This window comes from Crotalus tigris, unplaced genomic scaffold (assembly GCF_016545835.1).
Source record: "Crotalus tigris isolate CLP2741 ecotype Arizona unplaced genomic scaffold, ASM1654583v1 scf7180000021329.891317, whole genome shotgun sequence".
Classification (NCBI taxonomy): domain Eukaryota; kingdom Metazoa; phylum Chordata; class Lepidosauria; order Squamata; family Viperidae; genus Crotalus; species Crotalus tigris.
The window spans coordinates 623,725-641,717 of NW_024098456.1; the positions used below are offsets into that span (position 1 = coordinate 623,725).

The 17,993-nt window shown below is 34.8% G+C and overlaps 1 protein-coding gene across 1 annotated transcript; it reads right to left on the minus strand.

Annotated features, from left to right (window-relative positions):
- Window positions 1-10,530: 10,530 nt before the first annotated feature.
- Window positions 10,531-12,316, minus strand: LOC120320346 (olfactory receptor 4D1-like). The gene is made up of 2 exons (XM_039369967.1): window positions 12,219-12,316; window positions 10,531-11,492 (listed from the first exon to the last, which is right to left on the minus strand). Exon 2 carries the CDS (start codon window positions 11,455-11,457, stop codon window positions 10,531-10,533), a length of 927 nt encoding a protein of 308 aa, XP_039225901.1. The 5' UTR covers window positions 11,458-11,492; window positions 12,219-12,316.
- Between the last annotated feature and the right edge of the window lie 5,677 nt (window positions 12,317-17,993).

Genomic DNA, 17,993 nt, shown 5'->3' on the forward strand with positions numbered 1-17,993 from the left:
ATGCACAGAATAACAAACAAAATATGGCAGTGATGGTGAACCTTTTAGAGGCTGAATGATCCAAAACCACCCCCACCCCGTCCCTGCTCCACCCTGCCTGCTGGGCCACCTACCACCTCCATGGCCTGCCACAGTTCACAGCAGCACCATGGTGACCACATCCTCTGCTCATTCCCTGCATCATGATCTGTGTGCGATGGGGCACAAAGGCGGAATCTTGTCCCTGCTGCCCAGCTATCATGTCCTTGGCTGGGCTGCTTTGCATGGGTCATGCCTGGGGGTGGCTCTCCTCCGGGGGGCTGCTGGTGAGGAGGGGGCTGTGGGAGGAGGCAGGGCTGGGGCAACAGTGCAGGTGCCCACAGAGAGGGCTCCAAGTGCCACCTCTGGCACATGTAGGTTCACCACCACTGAAATATGGTATCATTGGCTTAAAGAGTTGGGAATCAAGTTTATGCCCAGTGCAATTTTTTTTTCAAGACATAATAATACATTTAGAATTCTAATAAAATCCCAATCTTCTGACAGGTTCTGATGTTGCTACTCTAGATTTTATTTCACATCAGATTATATGGGGTTGTGCAAATGTTACATATACTATGAGGCTACAGCACCATTGACTGTTATTGCATGTGAATCTTTGTTTTTTTATGCATCATAGTTACTTAAAAATCTCAAGAAAAGGATGAAAATCACTAAAACTGCAGCAGGTTGTGGCAAGAGCCACTAGTTAGATTCAGTTTTAAATTGTTTGTTTTATCTGATATGACAAACAAAAAAGGATTGAAGCATTTGCATTAAAATGCGATGTATTATTGAAGAATAATACATTCCAGGGATGAATAATATAAACTAAAGTTTTTTCTTAAACCATCAACTTTGTGGACATTTTTTTCTGACAAATTTATTTGGTGCATGTAAAGTTAGTCTTGATTTATTTCATTATGTCTTGCCTTCTGTTAGTCTCTCTCTCTCTCTCTCTCTCTCTCTCTCTCTCTCTCACACACACACACACACACACACACACACACACATCACATTTGAAAAGCATCTCTCTTTTTTGTTCGTGAAAATGTTTTGGAGGATAGTTTAAAATTATAGCACAACACAGAACCCATTATCAGCAGTTTGTTTCAGGAAATATGGAAAACTAAATGAGCTATTATTAATATTATTATTATTCCTATTTTATATTTTCATATATTCTGGAACTTACTGTAAAATCCAACTTCCTGTTCTAAAATTTAAGGCAACTTACAACATTGAAATAAAGTCATTAAAACCAGTAAAGGAAATAACTAACATTGAATACTTGAGATGTGTGTCTATTATCTTCATAAATACTGGGAGAACAAGAGCCAAACAAGCCTTTTTAGGGATTACATTCCACAGCCTGGGATCCAACAGGAGATCATATCAGAAGGTCCTTTGTCTACTAGTACCTTCAGGAGCGCCTCTCTCATTTGTTCATAGATGGAAAGGAGGTTCCACAGATAATAAGACTCTAGGCCATAAAAATCAGCCTTAGCACCTACATTTTTAATAACTGATATCTTACTAAGTATTCTACCATCTAGGAGCCATGCAGCTCTTTAAGTAAAGGCATTCTCTGATCTCTGTATTTTGAACCAGTCAATAGCTTAGCCACTGCTTTTTATTCCAATAGCAACAATAACCAAAGTTGTAACACAATATCTCTCATTAGTTGCAGCCAGATTGAAAAGTGTCATAGTTGCAACACTTTTCATAATTGCACAAATTCACTTTTACTACAAGCATCATATTTAAATCCAGTTGCCCTCAACACACTCATATCCTATTTTTTCTGAAGGAGTACAACCCTATTCAGAACATCCTTCATCTGAATCTAGTCATTCTTTATCAATAACAGCTCTGCATACTGAAATTATTATCCCAATATCTCAAGGTTTAAGCTATTATATTTTCAGAAAAAAATAAAAGTATATATACACAAATGACATCTTGTATCTGCTTAGAGATGTTTTGTTGAATATTGATAACTAAGGGTTTTTTTGGTATCCTTCCCAGGTTGGAATGGAGTTTCTCTTGTCCATTTCAGGCTACCCTTGGAAAAAAATTGTAGAACTTTCTTAACAGTTGTAATTTATTACTTTGCTATCAACAGAAGCTGTTTTTTTACTGATGAAATTGTAAGATTCTTCTAGAGGATTAAGTAGGAATGGAGAAGAATCTAGGTATCAAATTTAACAAGTTGGAGAAGAGCTAAAGATTACATGATAAATGAAGACACCTAGGGTAAGGCAAAATCATACAAATTTGTAGTGCCAAGCAAAAGAGAAATTGGGGAGGGGGGTTAACTAACTTTATTTAAATCTTGCACTATAGTTTCCAATATTAAAATTACAGGAGACTCAAAATGGATTTGTAGCTCTTATGCAATCCTGATAGTAGGTGATAATAAACTCACATGGATAAATTTGGACTGGAAAAATGAACTAGGTTTGACATACTATTACTCTCACAACTGTTCAAGGATAGCAATAGTACTTGGTACCAATTTTGTCTACATTGATTTCCTTTTCTTTAGTATGAACATAGAACAATAAGTCTGAAGGGACCTCGTATTTCTTCTATACCAATCATTTGCCCATGGCAAATCTTATCACATTCTGGACAAATGGCTGTCCAGTTTCTTCTTAAAAATCTGAAGCAATGGAGCACCCCACAACTTCCAGAGGCAAACCATTCCACTGATTAATTGTTCTGACAGTGAAATTTCTCCTTCATTCTAGGTTGGATCTCTCTTAAAAAAATTCCCACCTGTTACTTCTTGTCCTGCAGCCTCTCCTCTGTGACAGGCCCTCAAGTACTGGAAAACTGCTGTAATATCTCTTCCAGTCTTGTTAGTCTAGACTTCTCTATTTCTCTCAATTGTTCATCATATGGTTTAGCCTCCAGACCCCTTATCACCTTTATTGTTCTTCTCTGCATTCTTTCTAGGATCTCAACATCTTTTTTGGATCATGGGGGCCAGAACTGGATGCACAATTCCAAATGTGGTCTCACCAGTACAGGAGTCTACAAACTTAGCAACTTAAAGACCTGTTGCCATGAGGATTGAGGAATTCTGGGAGTTGAAGTCCACAAGTCTTAAAAGTGCCAAGTTTGAAGACCCTTGAACTAGCTGGTAGTGGTGCATATTAATAAACATGGATAAATTCATCATACATTTGTCAGTGCAAAGGGAAAGTGATTCAGCAAAGGAACAGCCACTGAAGAAATTAAAACTGGTGCTGTTTTTCTTTTTTTGTATAGTTTGTAATAGTTTATTAGATTATAAAATAAAATACAAAAATACAAAAGCAAATAGTAGGACACAGTGGGGAAGAAAAAGGGGAAAAGTGAGGGGGGGAAGGAAAAAAGAACATACTTGATGGTAGCATTAACATTGAACCTCAACTTTTTATTTTTCCATAATATTATAAACTAGCCATTTCTATAACAGCAAATGAATCTAATCAGTAAAACCCAAAATCCCCCCCTTTTTTAATTATCAAGTTTTTGACACCTTGCTAAGCACTGGTGGTACTCAAATATTTTCATGTCCTAAAAGTGGTACAATTTGTGAAAAGGTTGAAAAGTCCTGCCCTACGCCATTCATCTGCTAAACTCTCAAGATTCATTTTTCTTGCCATGCACATGTATACATAAACCAAACTAGACTGTGTTGTTTCTCTGTGTCATATAATATATGTGGGTATAAGCATATTTATTTATTTATTTATTTATTTATTTATTTATTTATTTATTTATTGTGTCCTATTTATGTAGTGTATATTGGAGGTGGTGAACCTTTGAGAGCTGTATGTAACAAAATTTCATTTTAATGTATACCAATTAGTGTATATTGAAAGTGACAATAAAAGTTATTATTCTAGTCTATTCTTATTCTATTGAATGACAAACTGGATTTGGAAAATATTTTATACAGGATATACAGGTTTTTCTCAGCTAAAGCAAATGAATATTGGATAAATGAATCAGTAAGACAGAGCAAGGAAAGAAGAACCATCAAAAAGTAAAATAAGTGAGAGAGTCATGGAGGACAGAGAAACAAAGAATTAAACACAAGCAAAGATATTTGAACAAAGACCAAAGACTGGATACAAGTTACAAGATTATCCTGATGATATGTCACAAGAGCAAAAATAAAATCCTAGATTGTCCTAAGATAACTTATTGCACTTATACATGAATAAAGTGCAAAGCAAGAAAATAAAGAAACACAAACTCTATATTTTTTTGCCTCTTTAAGCTGCCTGAGGCATGTCACATGTCAGAATCTTGCAATTCTAGACTGAAAGGCTCCGGCAATTGCAAAAAGCTTTAGCTTTAAATTAAGCCAGTTTTACCTCCAAAGTAAACTTTCTAAAAGCCACAGATAGACTCAGTTAAAGGGGGTAAAACTAATTACATTTGTTTAAAGGGATTAAATTTTTCTTGTTGTCTTTTTTTCCCCTTCCCCCACCCAAACTACATTCTTTTACAGCCTCTCCTCTCTTCCCCCCATTTTTCTTCAGTTCACCAACAGCTTTGAGCTGCTTCTGGAAGCACAATCAGCTGGAGCCAATCAGTTGGAGCCCTGCCAGCTCTTGGGGCTTCTGCTAAGCCCAGACAGTCCTGCAGCTCAGATGCCTCTCCCTCAGGCTTGGCTCACTTCAGCTCATTCCTCTCCCCTGCTACACTTGGCTAGCAATCATGTACCACCTGCCATGTGGCAAAGTACCACAAGTGGTACGTGTACCACCAGTTAAAAAGCCCTGGTATAGGGAACAAAGCTATTACAGAACCATGTAGCCCTACTAGAAATAGTTTGAAACCTCTTCCCAGAGGGAAGCAACAGAAATGGACCATAAAGCAAGTGTGTTGGGTCACTAGCAATGTTTTGAGCTCTAAGTGCATAACATTTATATTTATGCAGTTTGTTAAAATGCTCTCAATCATGCCTCTGTAAAAAGTGGCCAAGACAGAAAGAGAAAGATGTGATCTTCTCATCTGACACAGGAAATGCAGATGCTGGTTTGCACGCTTTACTAAGGATGACATGTGGAGTGAGTAATTCAGATTATTAGTTATCTGCACCCCCAGATACTTAATATTGTTGACCACCTCTATAGCTGCAACCTTAATACTGTGTGGAGTATGACTATGCTGGCTCTTTCTAAAATCTGCAATGATCTCCTTTGTTTATCAACATTTAGAACCAGGTTACTTTTATTGCACCAGTTCACTAGAGCCTTCACCTCTTCCCTATAAGGATCTTCATTGTCATCCTGGATAAGACCCACCACAGTCATGTCATCTGCATATTTCACAATATGATTTGAAGCAGATTTGGCACGCCAATGATGGGTCATCAAGGTGAACAGTAGTGGACTCAAGACACAGCACTTTGGTGAACCCATACTCAAGGAGATGGAATTGGAAACTTTCTTTTCAACTCACACAACCTGGGGCCTATTAATAAGGAAATCAAGTATCCAATTACATAAAGGAATATTAAAACTAATAGGCCCAGTTTGTTCACCAGACGCTGAGGGATGATTGGGTAAAAAGCTGAACTAAAATCAACAAACAGCTTTCACATATCAGTATTCTTCTCCTCCAGGTAGAGGAGCTAAGCTAAGATGAAGCACAAAGGGAAGTGCATCTTCTACAGAATGGTTCTTCTGATAGGCAAACTGTAATGAGTCAAATGTAGGGGAAAGGCATGAAATCATATAATCCTTTACCAATCTCTCAAAACACGTCATCATAAAGTAAATGCAACTGGACGGTAATCATTAAGGCATGTGATTATAGTTTTTGAGCACTGGTACAATGATGGTAGCCTTAAAACATGATGGAACCATGACCTAATGCAATGAGAGATTGAAGATGTCTGTGATAATAGTAGCCAGCTGGTCAGCACACTCCTTAAGTACTTACCCAGGGATATTATCAGGATCTGCAGCTTTCCAAGTATTGATTTTCTGCAGGACTTTCTGAACAGCAGTTGTATCAAACCTGAGTACCTGCTCATCAGGAAGGGGAACACCCTTCCTTACTGGAACATTCTTTGTGGCCTCAAACCATCCAAAAAACATATTTAGCTTGTTTAGAGAGTCCATGCCTCCTTACATGTCTAGGAAGCTGCCTGAATACCTTGCCATATACATCTCGAGTCCATAGGATCTTGAAAAAAATTCTGCATTTTGTGACTATAGGCCTACTTTGCTGATTTTATAGCATGCCTCAAATCAGCTCTTGCTATTCTAAGTGCTGCTGTATCACCTGATTTGAAAGCTGTGTTTCTCACCTTCAACATTGCACAATATATGCTGTAGTTTTATTTGCCCTTGCTCAATGCTTTGGAGACTCACATCTTATTTGTGAATTTAGGGTTCAGGCCTAAGGAAAATTGTGGGCTAGCAGAAAACTAAGGGTTACTAGAAATAATTATTTAAGCTGTATCTAAAGTTACTGCTAATACATATTTTCCTTGCAACATAAATAGATGATTCTCCTTGAGTGCTATATTGAGTATTATATATAAGTGGAATGTGGGCTTCTGGTTCCGGTTCGCGCATCTCTAGTCGCACGGCGAGACTCATCTCCTTGTCGGCTAGCTTTCCCTCCACCAGTAGACCCTTATGTGGGTCTAAAGTCACCCTGGAGGGTGCGACTTCTGTCGAGGAAGCTTTTGCTTGCTGAAGAGGAGCTGTGGCTGAAGAGGAGCAGTGGCTCCTCTAGCTGTCCGAACTACCTCTGAAGGCTGACGGAGAAGAAGATCGGCCAGTAAAATGGATGATCACCCTGCCGCTTCAAACCACAAGTCAAAGAACATCTAAGCTGTAAGAACCCCCATGGTGAATCCGAGTGAGACTTTTCCTTGCTACTCTCTCTACTCTATTTTGTTTTTTGTGCCTGTAAGAGCCTTGTTGGAATTATTTCCCTGGCTTTAAAGAGCAGCTTCTACATGTTTGAGAAGAAAGGCATTGTGCAAAAATAGAACAAAATTTTAAAGACTATATTTTATTTCCATATTTTCTGGGGTACAGAAAATTTTCTCTTTCTCTCTTTAAGAACTGTACTATCATCCTATGATGGAAGATTATTTCTTTTTTCACATTATATTTTAAAAGATAGAAAAAAGGAAGTGGTGTCTGGAAAAGATCTTTTATAACCTACTGAGGACATCTAGTGCTGAAAATTTAATACTGCAATTTCTGGTTACTTTTTGAAGCTGGAATAGAACTGTTCTTCAAAGTATTTTTGAAGAGAAAAGATAAGCTGTACAACTGTGGGAATTGTGGAGGTGGATACTGCCTGACTTTTATTAAATATAGCCTCCACAAAAAATAAAAAAGAGACTCTTTTTAACTACTATCAAAATGGAGAAATGTCAGCTACAATTAAACTGTAAACTTATATTGGAAAAGATTTACAAGGCTACTGCAGAAATATGTGCTACGATCAAAGAGTTTACTACAGAATTAAGATCCAGAAATCTCACATTAAACATTCAAACTGATGTCCAGACTACATCTGACATACTAGGAGAGGAACCAACAGAGATAAAAGAGGAACTTATCCTAAAAAACATTTCATTTGTAATTTTGAGGAACAGAAGAAGCAAAGACTGAGATTTGAAACTACAAAGCAGCAATGCTTTAAGGGTGAGAGAAATAGATGCCTAATGCAGAGGATGGGATTCCTATCATTTCAAAGGGCACGGCAAGCAACAAGAAGAGAGTTACTGGATGAAAGGGAAGCGTGGTTATGGAAACCTGCCTGGCACAGAAAAAAAGCTAGAATCAGACTAAAACAAGAAATTTAAAATTTAAAAGGCAATGTTGGATTTATGGATTTTTTTTAAGACTTAAGATTTAGAGTTAGAGTTTAGAGTTATATATATAGAGAGAGGGTGATTATTAGAATAGATATTTTGAATAGATTAAGAATGTACCTTTTGGAATAATAGATTTATTTTGATGAAAATTATTATGTATTCTAATTGAAAAAATGTTGATTTTTTAGATTTGGATGGTTTCAATATTTAACTGAGTGTTTTAAGATGACCTTTTTGTATGATAACATAGAAGTGATAAGGCATGATAATCAATTGGATGAAATTTGAATTTTGTTTAATGAATTGAAATGATTTAAGCTTTAATATTATTTTGTTACCTTAAAGAGATTGATCGATTGTAGGATTATATATGTAAAGGGTAGATTAATATTTTGTTTTAATTATGATATTTATTGCGTAGTGGAAGAAGAAATAAATGAGATTGGTGATAAAATGAGGGATGTGAGAGATTAAGAATTAGAATATATCCAGAAGGGATACCTGAATTGATAATTTGTTGATTTAAAGTTAAATTTGATTATGGTAATTGTAAACTGACAAAGTTTTAAAACAGGTTTAGCAATAATAGAAATTTAAATTAGAAATGGAATATTTTAAATGTACTATACTATTTGAGGGAAATAGAGAGGGGATAGTGAATGTATTGAGCTGAGTTGTTTATATATGTTTTCACTTTTGAATGTTTGATTACCCAAACACCACAGTGTGTCATGAGTATCTTTTCTTAAGAATTAAAAAACCAATAAAATGTGTTTTAAAAAAATATAAGTGGAATGTAGAGCAACTTAGATGAAGAAAAGCTAGTTTTGGAAAATTCTTTATGAGATGATATAGACATTCATTCTGATTGAAAACACAATTTGCCAGTTATGATTTAACTTTCTGGACTTATATCATGCTCTAAATAGCAACAAACAGAAAATGAGCCAAAGAGGATGGGGGAGGAAGAAAGATAAAAACTGATTCATGTTTGATTAGGTAGAATACTTTTATGGAGGGAGAATTTTTTTTTAACAAAAAGGATTATTCAATTTGATCATTCTCATCCAAAACTGTTATTCTGACTTCACTACCATTAACACTTTGGATGCAACAAGGTTAACCTATCATGTAATGAACCAAGATATTCTCCTTGAATCTAGAGATTTGAAGGATGCCATGGTATCATTAATTAACCCAATTATAGATAGATATCCTCCATGGTGTTCAGGGATTAGAATGCAGTATTGCAGGCTAACTCTGCCAACTGCCAGGAATTCAGTCCTGACCGGCTCAAGCTTTACTCAGCCTTCCATCCTTCTGAGGTCAATAAATTGAGGACCCAAATTGTTGGGGGCAATGTGATGACTCTGTAAACTACTTAGAGAGTGCTGTGAAGCACTACGAAGTAGTATATATTGTAAGTTTAAGTGCTATTGCTATTACTATCCTTGATACAATACTTTTGTTTTATGCAGGGGAGTGAAAACAGGTGGAACAGATCACCAGTTTCTATTTGTAAAGAATTACAAGGACATTTGAAAAGCATGTGGAAATGGTCAGAGCTAAATTCCAGGACCAAAGAACAAAACCTGGATCCTGTAGGTAATCCCTGTTGGTTATCCCTTGTATAACTTTATGTTAGTCAGCATCCAATGTGTAGTCATAAAACATATTTAAAAAATTGCACAAATTTTGTCAAAATGATGATAAAAACATGAAGAACATTTTGGAAGAGCAATACATTTTATGAGCAAAATTTGAAAATTGTCAGAAAACAAAGTAGAAAACAAAATAACCCAGAACAGGGGTGTCAAACTGCCAGCCCACAGGCCGGTTACATCAGGCATAGGCCACACCCATCCCAGCTCCGGCAATGTAAAAAATGTTGTGACACATCATGTGATACCATGAGTTTGACACCCATGACCTAGAATATTTGAATTGCTTAGGGTTACATCCTCTTAAAACAAAGCAAATATTATTCTGAGTTACTAATGAGTAATAACATAGAATAAACTAGTTGGAAGGGACATTGGAAGTCTAACCCACAGCTCAAACAGGAGACCCTATACCATTTTAGACAAATGCTGTCCAGTCTCAAAAGCCTCCAGTGATGGAGCAACCACAACTTCTGAAGGGAAGCAGTTCCACCAGTTAATTGTTCTCACCATTAGGAAATTTCTCCTTGGATCTAGATTGCTTCTCTCCTTGATTAGTTTCCATCCATTAGTTTCTTATCTTGTCTTCTGGTGCTTTGGAAAATAGGTTGACCCCTTCGTCTTTGTTTGCAGTCCCTTAAATATTGGAACACTGCTATCACATCTCCTCTAGTCCTTCTTTTCACTCTACTAGACAACCCAATTCCTGCAACCATTCTTCATCAATTTTAGCCTCTATCCCCCTAATCATCATTGTTGTTCTTCTCTACACTCTTTCCGGTGTCTCAACATCTTTTTATACTGTGGGGATGAAAATTGGATGCAATTTGGAATACTGCATCCAATTCAATCATTGTTCCAGGACTCTAGCAAAATGAGTGAGCATGTTTTCTCCTTCTCCTGCTTGCAGTTACCAATTTAAAGAGCTGTGCCACAGGGGGGGGGCTGAGCTTTAAATTATCTTTCATCTCTTTCTCAAATACACTGTGGTGCTTCTGTCTATTTAGAAAGATAGCATTTTCTCATGAGCTTTTTAATAGTAACTTTCATTTCCTTATTACGAAGAGTGAAGATCATGGAATTCAGCATTGGGGTCAAAAGAGTGTAGAGCACTGAAACAATCTTGTCTGCTTCAAATACCTTGAAAGGGCGGTCATAAATGAACATCCCTGGAACAAAATTTAAACTCATAACTATGATCTGGGCAGCACAAGTGGAAAGGGCCTTATGTTTGCCTTCTGTTATATGCCTCCTAATCTTTACTAAGATGGCTGTATATGACACAAGCAAAGTGAAGAAAATTAATGTCAGGAGAAGTCCACTATTGCAGACCATCAGAAGCTCAGGTATGTATGTATCAGCACATGCCAGCTTGATATGTTGAGGTACGTCACAGTAGAAATTGTCCAAAATGTTGGATTTGCAGAAAGGCAGCTGAAGGAGAACTCCAACCTGGATAATGGAGTGAGCAAAGCCACCTAACCATGCCCATGCTACCAATCCTATGCAAATTTCTTTCTTCATGATAATTAAATATTGTAGGGGCTTGTAAATAGCAATATATCTGTCAACAGCCATTGAAATTAGTAAGAAGACTACTGTGCCCCCTGTTAAGTGAAAGAAGAAAATCTGTATAATGCACCAATTGTAGGAGATGGTATGAGTGTGGTGGAAGAGATTCCACAACATTTTGAGTGATGTGACAGAAGATTCACTGATGTCTACAACAGCCAAGTTAGCAAGCAGGAAATACATGGATGTATGCAGAACAGGGGTGAGAAATACTGTAATTATAATGGTGGAATTTCCAAGCCAAGTTGTGGTATAAATGGCAAGGAAAAGGAGGAAGAGAAGTGACTGCATTCTATGATTCTGGGAGAAGCCTAGGAGAATAAACTCCACTACAGCTGTTTGGTTGTTCTCCATTTAAAATGCTCTTAATGGGTTTAAGTATTTTCCCCCTGAAATAATTGAGAAACATTGTGAATTATGTCAATTCTTCCTGAAACAATTCACCAACAATACATATTATACGTTAAAAAGTTTTTCTTCTGATATCAAGTCAAATGCTATCAAATTTTCTTACTGTGTATATTTCAAGGGTATAGAAATCCCTTTATTTTAAAGTCATATAAAACTAAAATAATTTTTTTGCCAGAGAAAACACAAACAAGACATATTATTTTAGCTTCTAAAAGCTAATGATCTATCTTTAATATAATTTATTTTATGCATTTATTTGGCTTCATTTTTGGTTTTCTTTTCATAAAATAATTCATGATACTATATAGTGTAATATGTCATGTCTTGTTGTTCATCTGAGATCTCATTTACCTTCTTTTAAGAACAGCTGAGGACCAGATTATTTTTACTATGTCTTTACATATGAAACAATAGAACTCAAAGAGGGTTTAATTACTTTTTCACATGACTGTATATTTATGTTTTTTTAAAATAAAAAATGTAGTCATTTACAGGACCTACAAACCATTCCAATCTGTTTATGCTTACTATACCACATTCTAAACTTATAGATTCACTGAAAAATATGAGAAATATGTGAGCAATATTATACCCTAATCAACAATAAAATACAGGTTAAATCATAAATTGCATATATGTTATACTACATAATAAGAATTCAATTTTGAACTTAATAAAATTCTTGGAAGTCATTTCATACTTACAGGTGATGATTGAAGTAGTTATAATTTCAACATTCATTTTATTTTGTATTTTAAGTTTTATTAAAATAAAAAAAAACACAACTTCATCCTGAAACTCTTCTATTCATCTAAAAGGAGAAGTTGAAATTTATGAAATTTCATTTTTCAGGTAACTATTGATATGAAGAATGAAGCAAAAACTTTTCCACCAAATTTCATTCAGCATCTCTTACCTTCTCAAATAGATAAAAATAAATATTAAAAATTAGTAAAAAAGAAAAAGAAAAAACCCTAACCCCCTCCACAATTCTCATTCTTTCAACTTTAATAAGCAGATCTATTGCTAAAGTTCTGAATGTGCAATTCTGGGATTTACCAATACTTTATTTTTTTTAATAAACAGACATTTAATAATACTTCATTTCCAACCTTAGATATGTTAACAGACAAAATGTATGGTATGAGTATTAGTTGTATCATAACATTTTAAAAAATTGGCAAAAGACTCATATCCAAAGGGCCACTGGAATCAGCCTTAGGGTAATTTGTATTGGTAGATGTATTCCTATATCTACCAATTTTCATGAGGTTATGAGTAAACTATGAAGATGTTAACTCCAGGGACTCAAAACTCAAGAGAGATTATTAAAATGCTGTGGAAGTAGATAGATAGAAATATGCTTGCTATTCTTATATGAACCCATTAGAGAAATAGTCTACAGGTAATCCTTGCCTATGTCTATCACTAAGTGAGGCAGTTGTTAAGTGAGTCAAATCCAATTTTACAACCTTTTTTGCTGTGGTTGTTAAGCAAATCAACACAGTGATTAAGAACAAATCATGCGGTGGTTAAGCAAAATCAGTTTCCCCCTTTGACTTAACTTGTCCAAAGCTATGAAGATTGCAAATGGTGATCATATGACTGAAGAATACTACAGCTGTCATAAACACATACCGGTTGCCAAGTGTGTAAATTCTGATCACCTGACCATAGGGATGCTGAAATAGTTATAAGTGACTTTTTTCAATACTGACAAAAATTTGAACAGTTGCTAAATGAATGCTTGTAAGTCAAGGACCACCTTTATTCACAAGATTCATCATTGATATATGAAAATCCACATACACGTATCATAACTGTTTATAAAAGAGACAACAACCACATTAGTTGGTGGATTCAAGAGGTTGTGTTCCACAATTTTGGTGTGATGCAGACCTGATGACCAGACTTCTGGCAGCAGGGAGCTCTTCAGAAAGGCTGTACTTGAGAATTTAATGTGTAAATGAATTCATCATAGGAAAGGAATTCCCTCAGATACAATATGGTAAAAACCTTAAATATGGCCAAGAAAAGAATTTGTAACTAGTAAAGATATTTGAATAATCTGATTTCAGTATTGTACACAGGTTAGAAATGAATTAGATTTTCTAACTGGATTTTCTTGAATTATTACAATTTGATCAAATTAAATAGCCATCAAAGCTTATCCAAAGGATCCAAGTAGTCTATAAGGAAGAGCAAATGAAGAATAGAAAAAAACTCATGGTTAGAGAAAGAATTATATTAAAAAATATATTAAAAAAAAAAACCTACAGGCAAAGCAGATAGCAAGACCTGGCAATGACTTAGAGGAGGAAAGTTAAAAAAAAATAGGCAGATGAAGCTAATTCTGGCTGAAGAAGATCAAGCCTTAGGAACAAATACATTGAAAGCCAGAATCAAAAACACAGTTACAGATAGCAAATGCTGCCTCTGCAAGAAAGCTGAAGAAATAGTGGACCACTGCTGCAAGAGGACTACAAACAACAGCATGATAAATAGCAGCAATGGTGCATTGGAATACCTGCACGAAATACTCTGCCTGCAAGCAAGAACTGGTAACACCACAAAATAGACAAAGTATTCAATTGAAAATGATAAAGCTAAATTGCTTTGGGACTTTAGAATTCAAACAAACAAACATCTGCCACACTTCCCAGACTTAATTGTTGATAAGAAAAATTGAAAAGTCTAAATAATGAATATTACAATACTTGGAGATATCAGAACAGAGGAGAAAGGATTGGAGAGTTATACCACTCCTGCTTCTCTTCTCTTCATTTTTTAATAAGATGGATCAACTTCAAACAGAATTAGCAGGGGGTCAGCTATGTGGTAGCTTGTGGGTTATGTAAGTTCGCTAGCACATATTACTGATCACTTTTTCTCTTGAGCACTAATTCATCTCTATTTTGCTTGGGTAAGTAGCATAATAGAGATGAATTAGTCATGTGACTTGTCTTCTTTTTCTCCTGCTTGGCTTTAAGTATTGCAGTCTGATGTTTCTGAACATCTGATCTCTTTTCAATATTTTTATGAGACTCAACCATATACCTCCACCTTGTACTTGACCAGAAATGTTATACTGTATAAGCCTTGATTTGGTGTCGGGAGATAGTAAGGCATTGAATAGGAAGAAACAAGCTGAAATTCAGTCCCTGCAAGTTGGAATTGTTATTATCTAGAAACCATCTATTTTTTTGTTAGCTCTGGTAGTGATAAGATTATATCTCCTGAAGAAATAGGTGTGTGATTTGAGGACTCTCCTAGATGTATGGTATTGATTTCTGCCTTGAAGTCACATACCTCCTTCTACACAACAAATAGAGACTGTCTAGGACAGTCTTTGCTTACTTTTGATTGATGCTTCACTTGCGACCCTTCTTGGAGTAGGGAACACTGGCAACAATAACTGATGTGTTCATCACTTCTTTGATAAATTATTTCAATGTGCTTTTTCATCAGGTTATTGATTAGTAGCCACAATGATTCTGAAGAGTTAGGGCTCTTTCATGTAGATTTGCACATTTGAAGTCTTAAATGCCACAGTACATTAATTATAATGTTCAAATGCACTCACAACTAACACCTTGAAATCCAATTACAAATGAAGGTTGAAAGAACTCATAATCAATAATTTCTGGGCAATACAAGCCCATTCAGAACTTATTCCAGTATCTAGCTTGTTTGTGTATGTGTGTGTTTTAAAAAGTAACAGCACTTTTTATTTATTTATTTTTATTAATTTTTTTTCTCATCAACATATGTTGATTTTTCCAATCAACAAGTTGTCTGGAGTTTGCTAAGCTAATACATGTTCAATTCCTAATCCTTCATTCTTTTCTCTAACCAAGAATAAAATAAATTCCAAATTTGATAGTAGTCTGTATCTTCTTTGTCTTTCAATCTCATAGTTAATCTGTTCATCTCTGCACATTCCAATATTTTTCTGATTATTTCTTCCTCTGATGGCAGTCCTTCATTCTTCCAGTATTGTGCAAAAATTATTCTCGCTGCTGTGGTGATGTGTAAAATCAAATATAATTTTTGCTTATTAGTCTTTTCAGGCATAATACCTAGTAGAAAAAGTTCAGGTTTAAAATCCACTTGTTCGCCCAATATTTTTTCTAACCACATATTTTTCCAATAAGACTTTGCCTTCCCACATGTCCACTAAATATGATAATATGTGCCTATGTTATGTTTACATTTCCAACATCTATCTGACATATTTTTAAACATTTTTGCTAATCTTGCTGGTGGAAGGTGCCATCTATAAAACATTTTATACAAATTTTCTTTGTATGAAGTTGACATTGTTAATTTATAGTTTCTCTCCCATAACATTTGCCATTTTTCTTATTCTATATTATAACCAAAATTTTTTGCCCATCTTGTCATTGTTTCTTTCACGTTCACTTTCCATATCTAAAATTAACAAAAAGTTATACATTTTCTTGATTAATTTCTCATCTGAGGATAACAAAATCTTATCAAACACAAATTGGTCCTTGTAAAATCCATACATTTTTACATCTTTTTCATATCTATTTTGTATCTGTAAATGTGCCCACCAAGACAGATTAATTCCCTGATTTTCCAATTCTTATTTAGATTTTAATTTCCCATCCATATCTAAAATATCTTTATATGTCCATGTTTTTGCAAAGGCTACCAGGTTCGGATGAATAAATGCCTCCATCGTTGATAACCACCCTGGAATTTTTGAATATATTTTAGCTTTAATTTTTTCCCATACTATTAACAAAGCATTTCTTATAAAATGATTTTGAAAATACTTATGGACTCTGTTTTTCCTGTACCATAAAAAGGCATGCCACCCCTATTATAAATCATGTCCCTCTAAATACAATAACCTTTTATTTCTGAGTGCTATCCACTCTTTCACCCATGTTAACACAGATGCTTGACAATACAATGTCCATTCCGGCAACCCAAAACCTCCATTTTTCTTAGCATCTTGTAATGTTTTCATCTTAATTCTAGCTTTTTTCCCCTGCCAAATAAAGTTCAAAACCAATGAATTTAAATTTTGAAAGAATTTTCTCTCAAATTTTATCAGAACTGTTTGAAATAGAAATAAAATCTTTGGCAACACATTCATTTTTACTGTAGCAATTCTTCCTAATATTGACAACCGGAGATTTTTCCATCTTTCCAAGTCTAGCTTTATTTACTTCAATAATTTTATATAATTAGCTTAGCTGAAAGATGAATACCTAAATATTTAACTTTTTTCACTATTTGTACCTCTGTTTTCTTTAGTATTTGCCTTTTTTGTTTATCTGTAAAGTTCTTTACTATTACTTTAGTTTTATCTTTATTTATTTTTAGTCCTGCCACTTCTCTATATTCTTCTGTCTTTCCCCATAAGTTTAGGAATCATCTCTAGGTTCTTCCAAAATAAACACTAGATCATTGGCAAATGCTTGTAACTTATATGTTTCAACTTTTATTTTCAATCCTTTAATTTCTGTATCCTGTCTTATCCTTCTATTTAGTACTTCCAAAGTAAAGATAAATAATAATGGAGATAGTGGACATCCTTGTCTTGTGCCTTTTCTTATCTCAAAACTCTCAGTATAATCTCCATTCACTATCACTTTTGCTGTCTGTTTACTATATATATTGTTTTTATCATATTTGTAAAGTTCTTTCCAAAATCCATTATTTGTAATTATTGAACCATAAATTGCCAAGAAACATTATCAAACACTTTTTGGGCATCTAAAAACACTAATGCTAATTGTTTCCCTGGGTGTAATTCATAATATTCTAATACGTCCTTTATCACCCTTAAATTATTTTTAATTTGTCTCTTCGGTAAAAAGCTGTTTTGATCTGGATGTATAAACTCAACTAAGTATCTTTTCAGTCTCTCTGCCATTACTGAAGTAAAAATTTTGTAATCCACATTGAGTAATGAAATTGGTCTATAGTTCTTAATATACATCAAGTCTGAATCTTCTTTTGGTATCAAAGTAATATTTGCTTCTATCCATGTATTTGGAAGCTTGGCCTCTAATAATAATCCATTACACACATCTTTCAACGGTTCGTTTAATATATCTTGTAGATTTTTATAAAGTTCTGCCAGTAGCCCATCTGGGCCAAGTGTTTTTCCATTCTTTTGTCATTTTATAGCCTCTAATATCTCCATCATTGTTATTCTTTCTTCTAACATAGTTTTGAATGTCTCTGGAATCTTTGGCAATTTACTTTCTTCTAAATATTGAGCGATTCTCTCTTTGCCATACAATTCCTTATAATATTTCTTGATTATTTTTTTTATTTCTTCCTTTTTAAATTGTAAACAACCTTTCTCATCTACTAAGTTATGTATTATTTTCTTCTCTTTCTGTTTTTTAAGCTTATAGACTAGCCATCTTCCTGGCTTGTTGGCATTTTCGAAGAAATTTTGTTTTGCTCTCTTTATTTGTTCTGCCAGTTTTTCT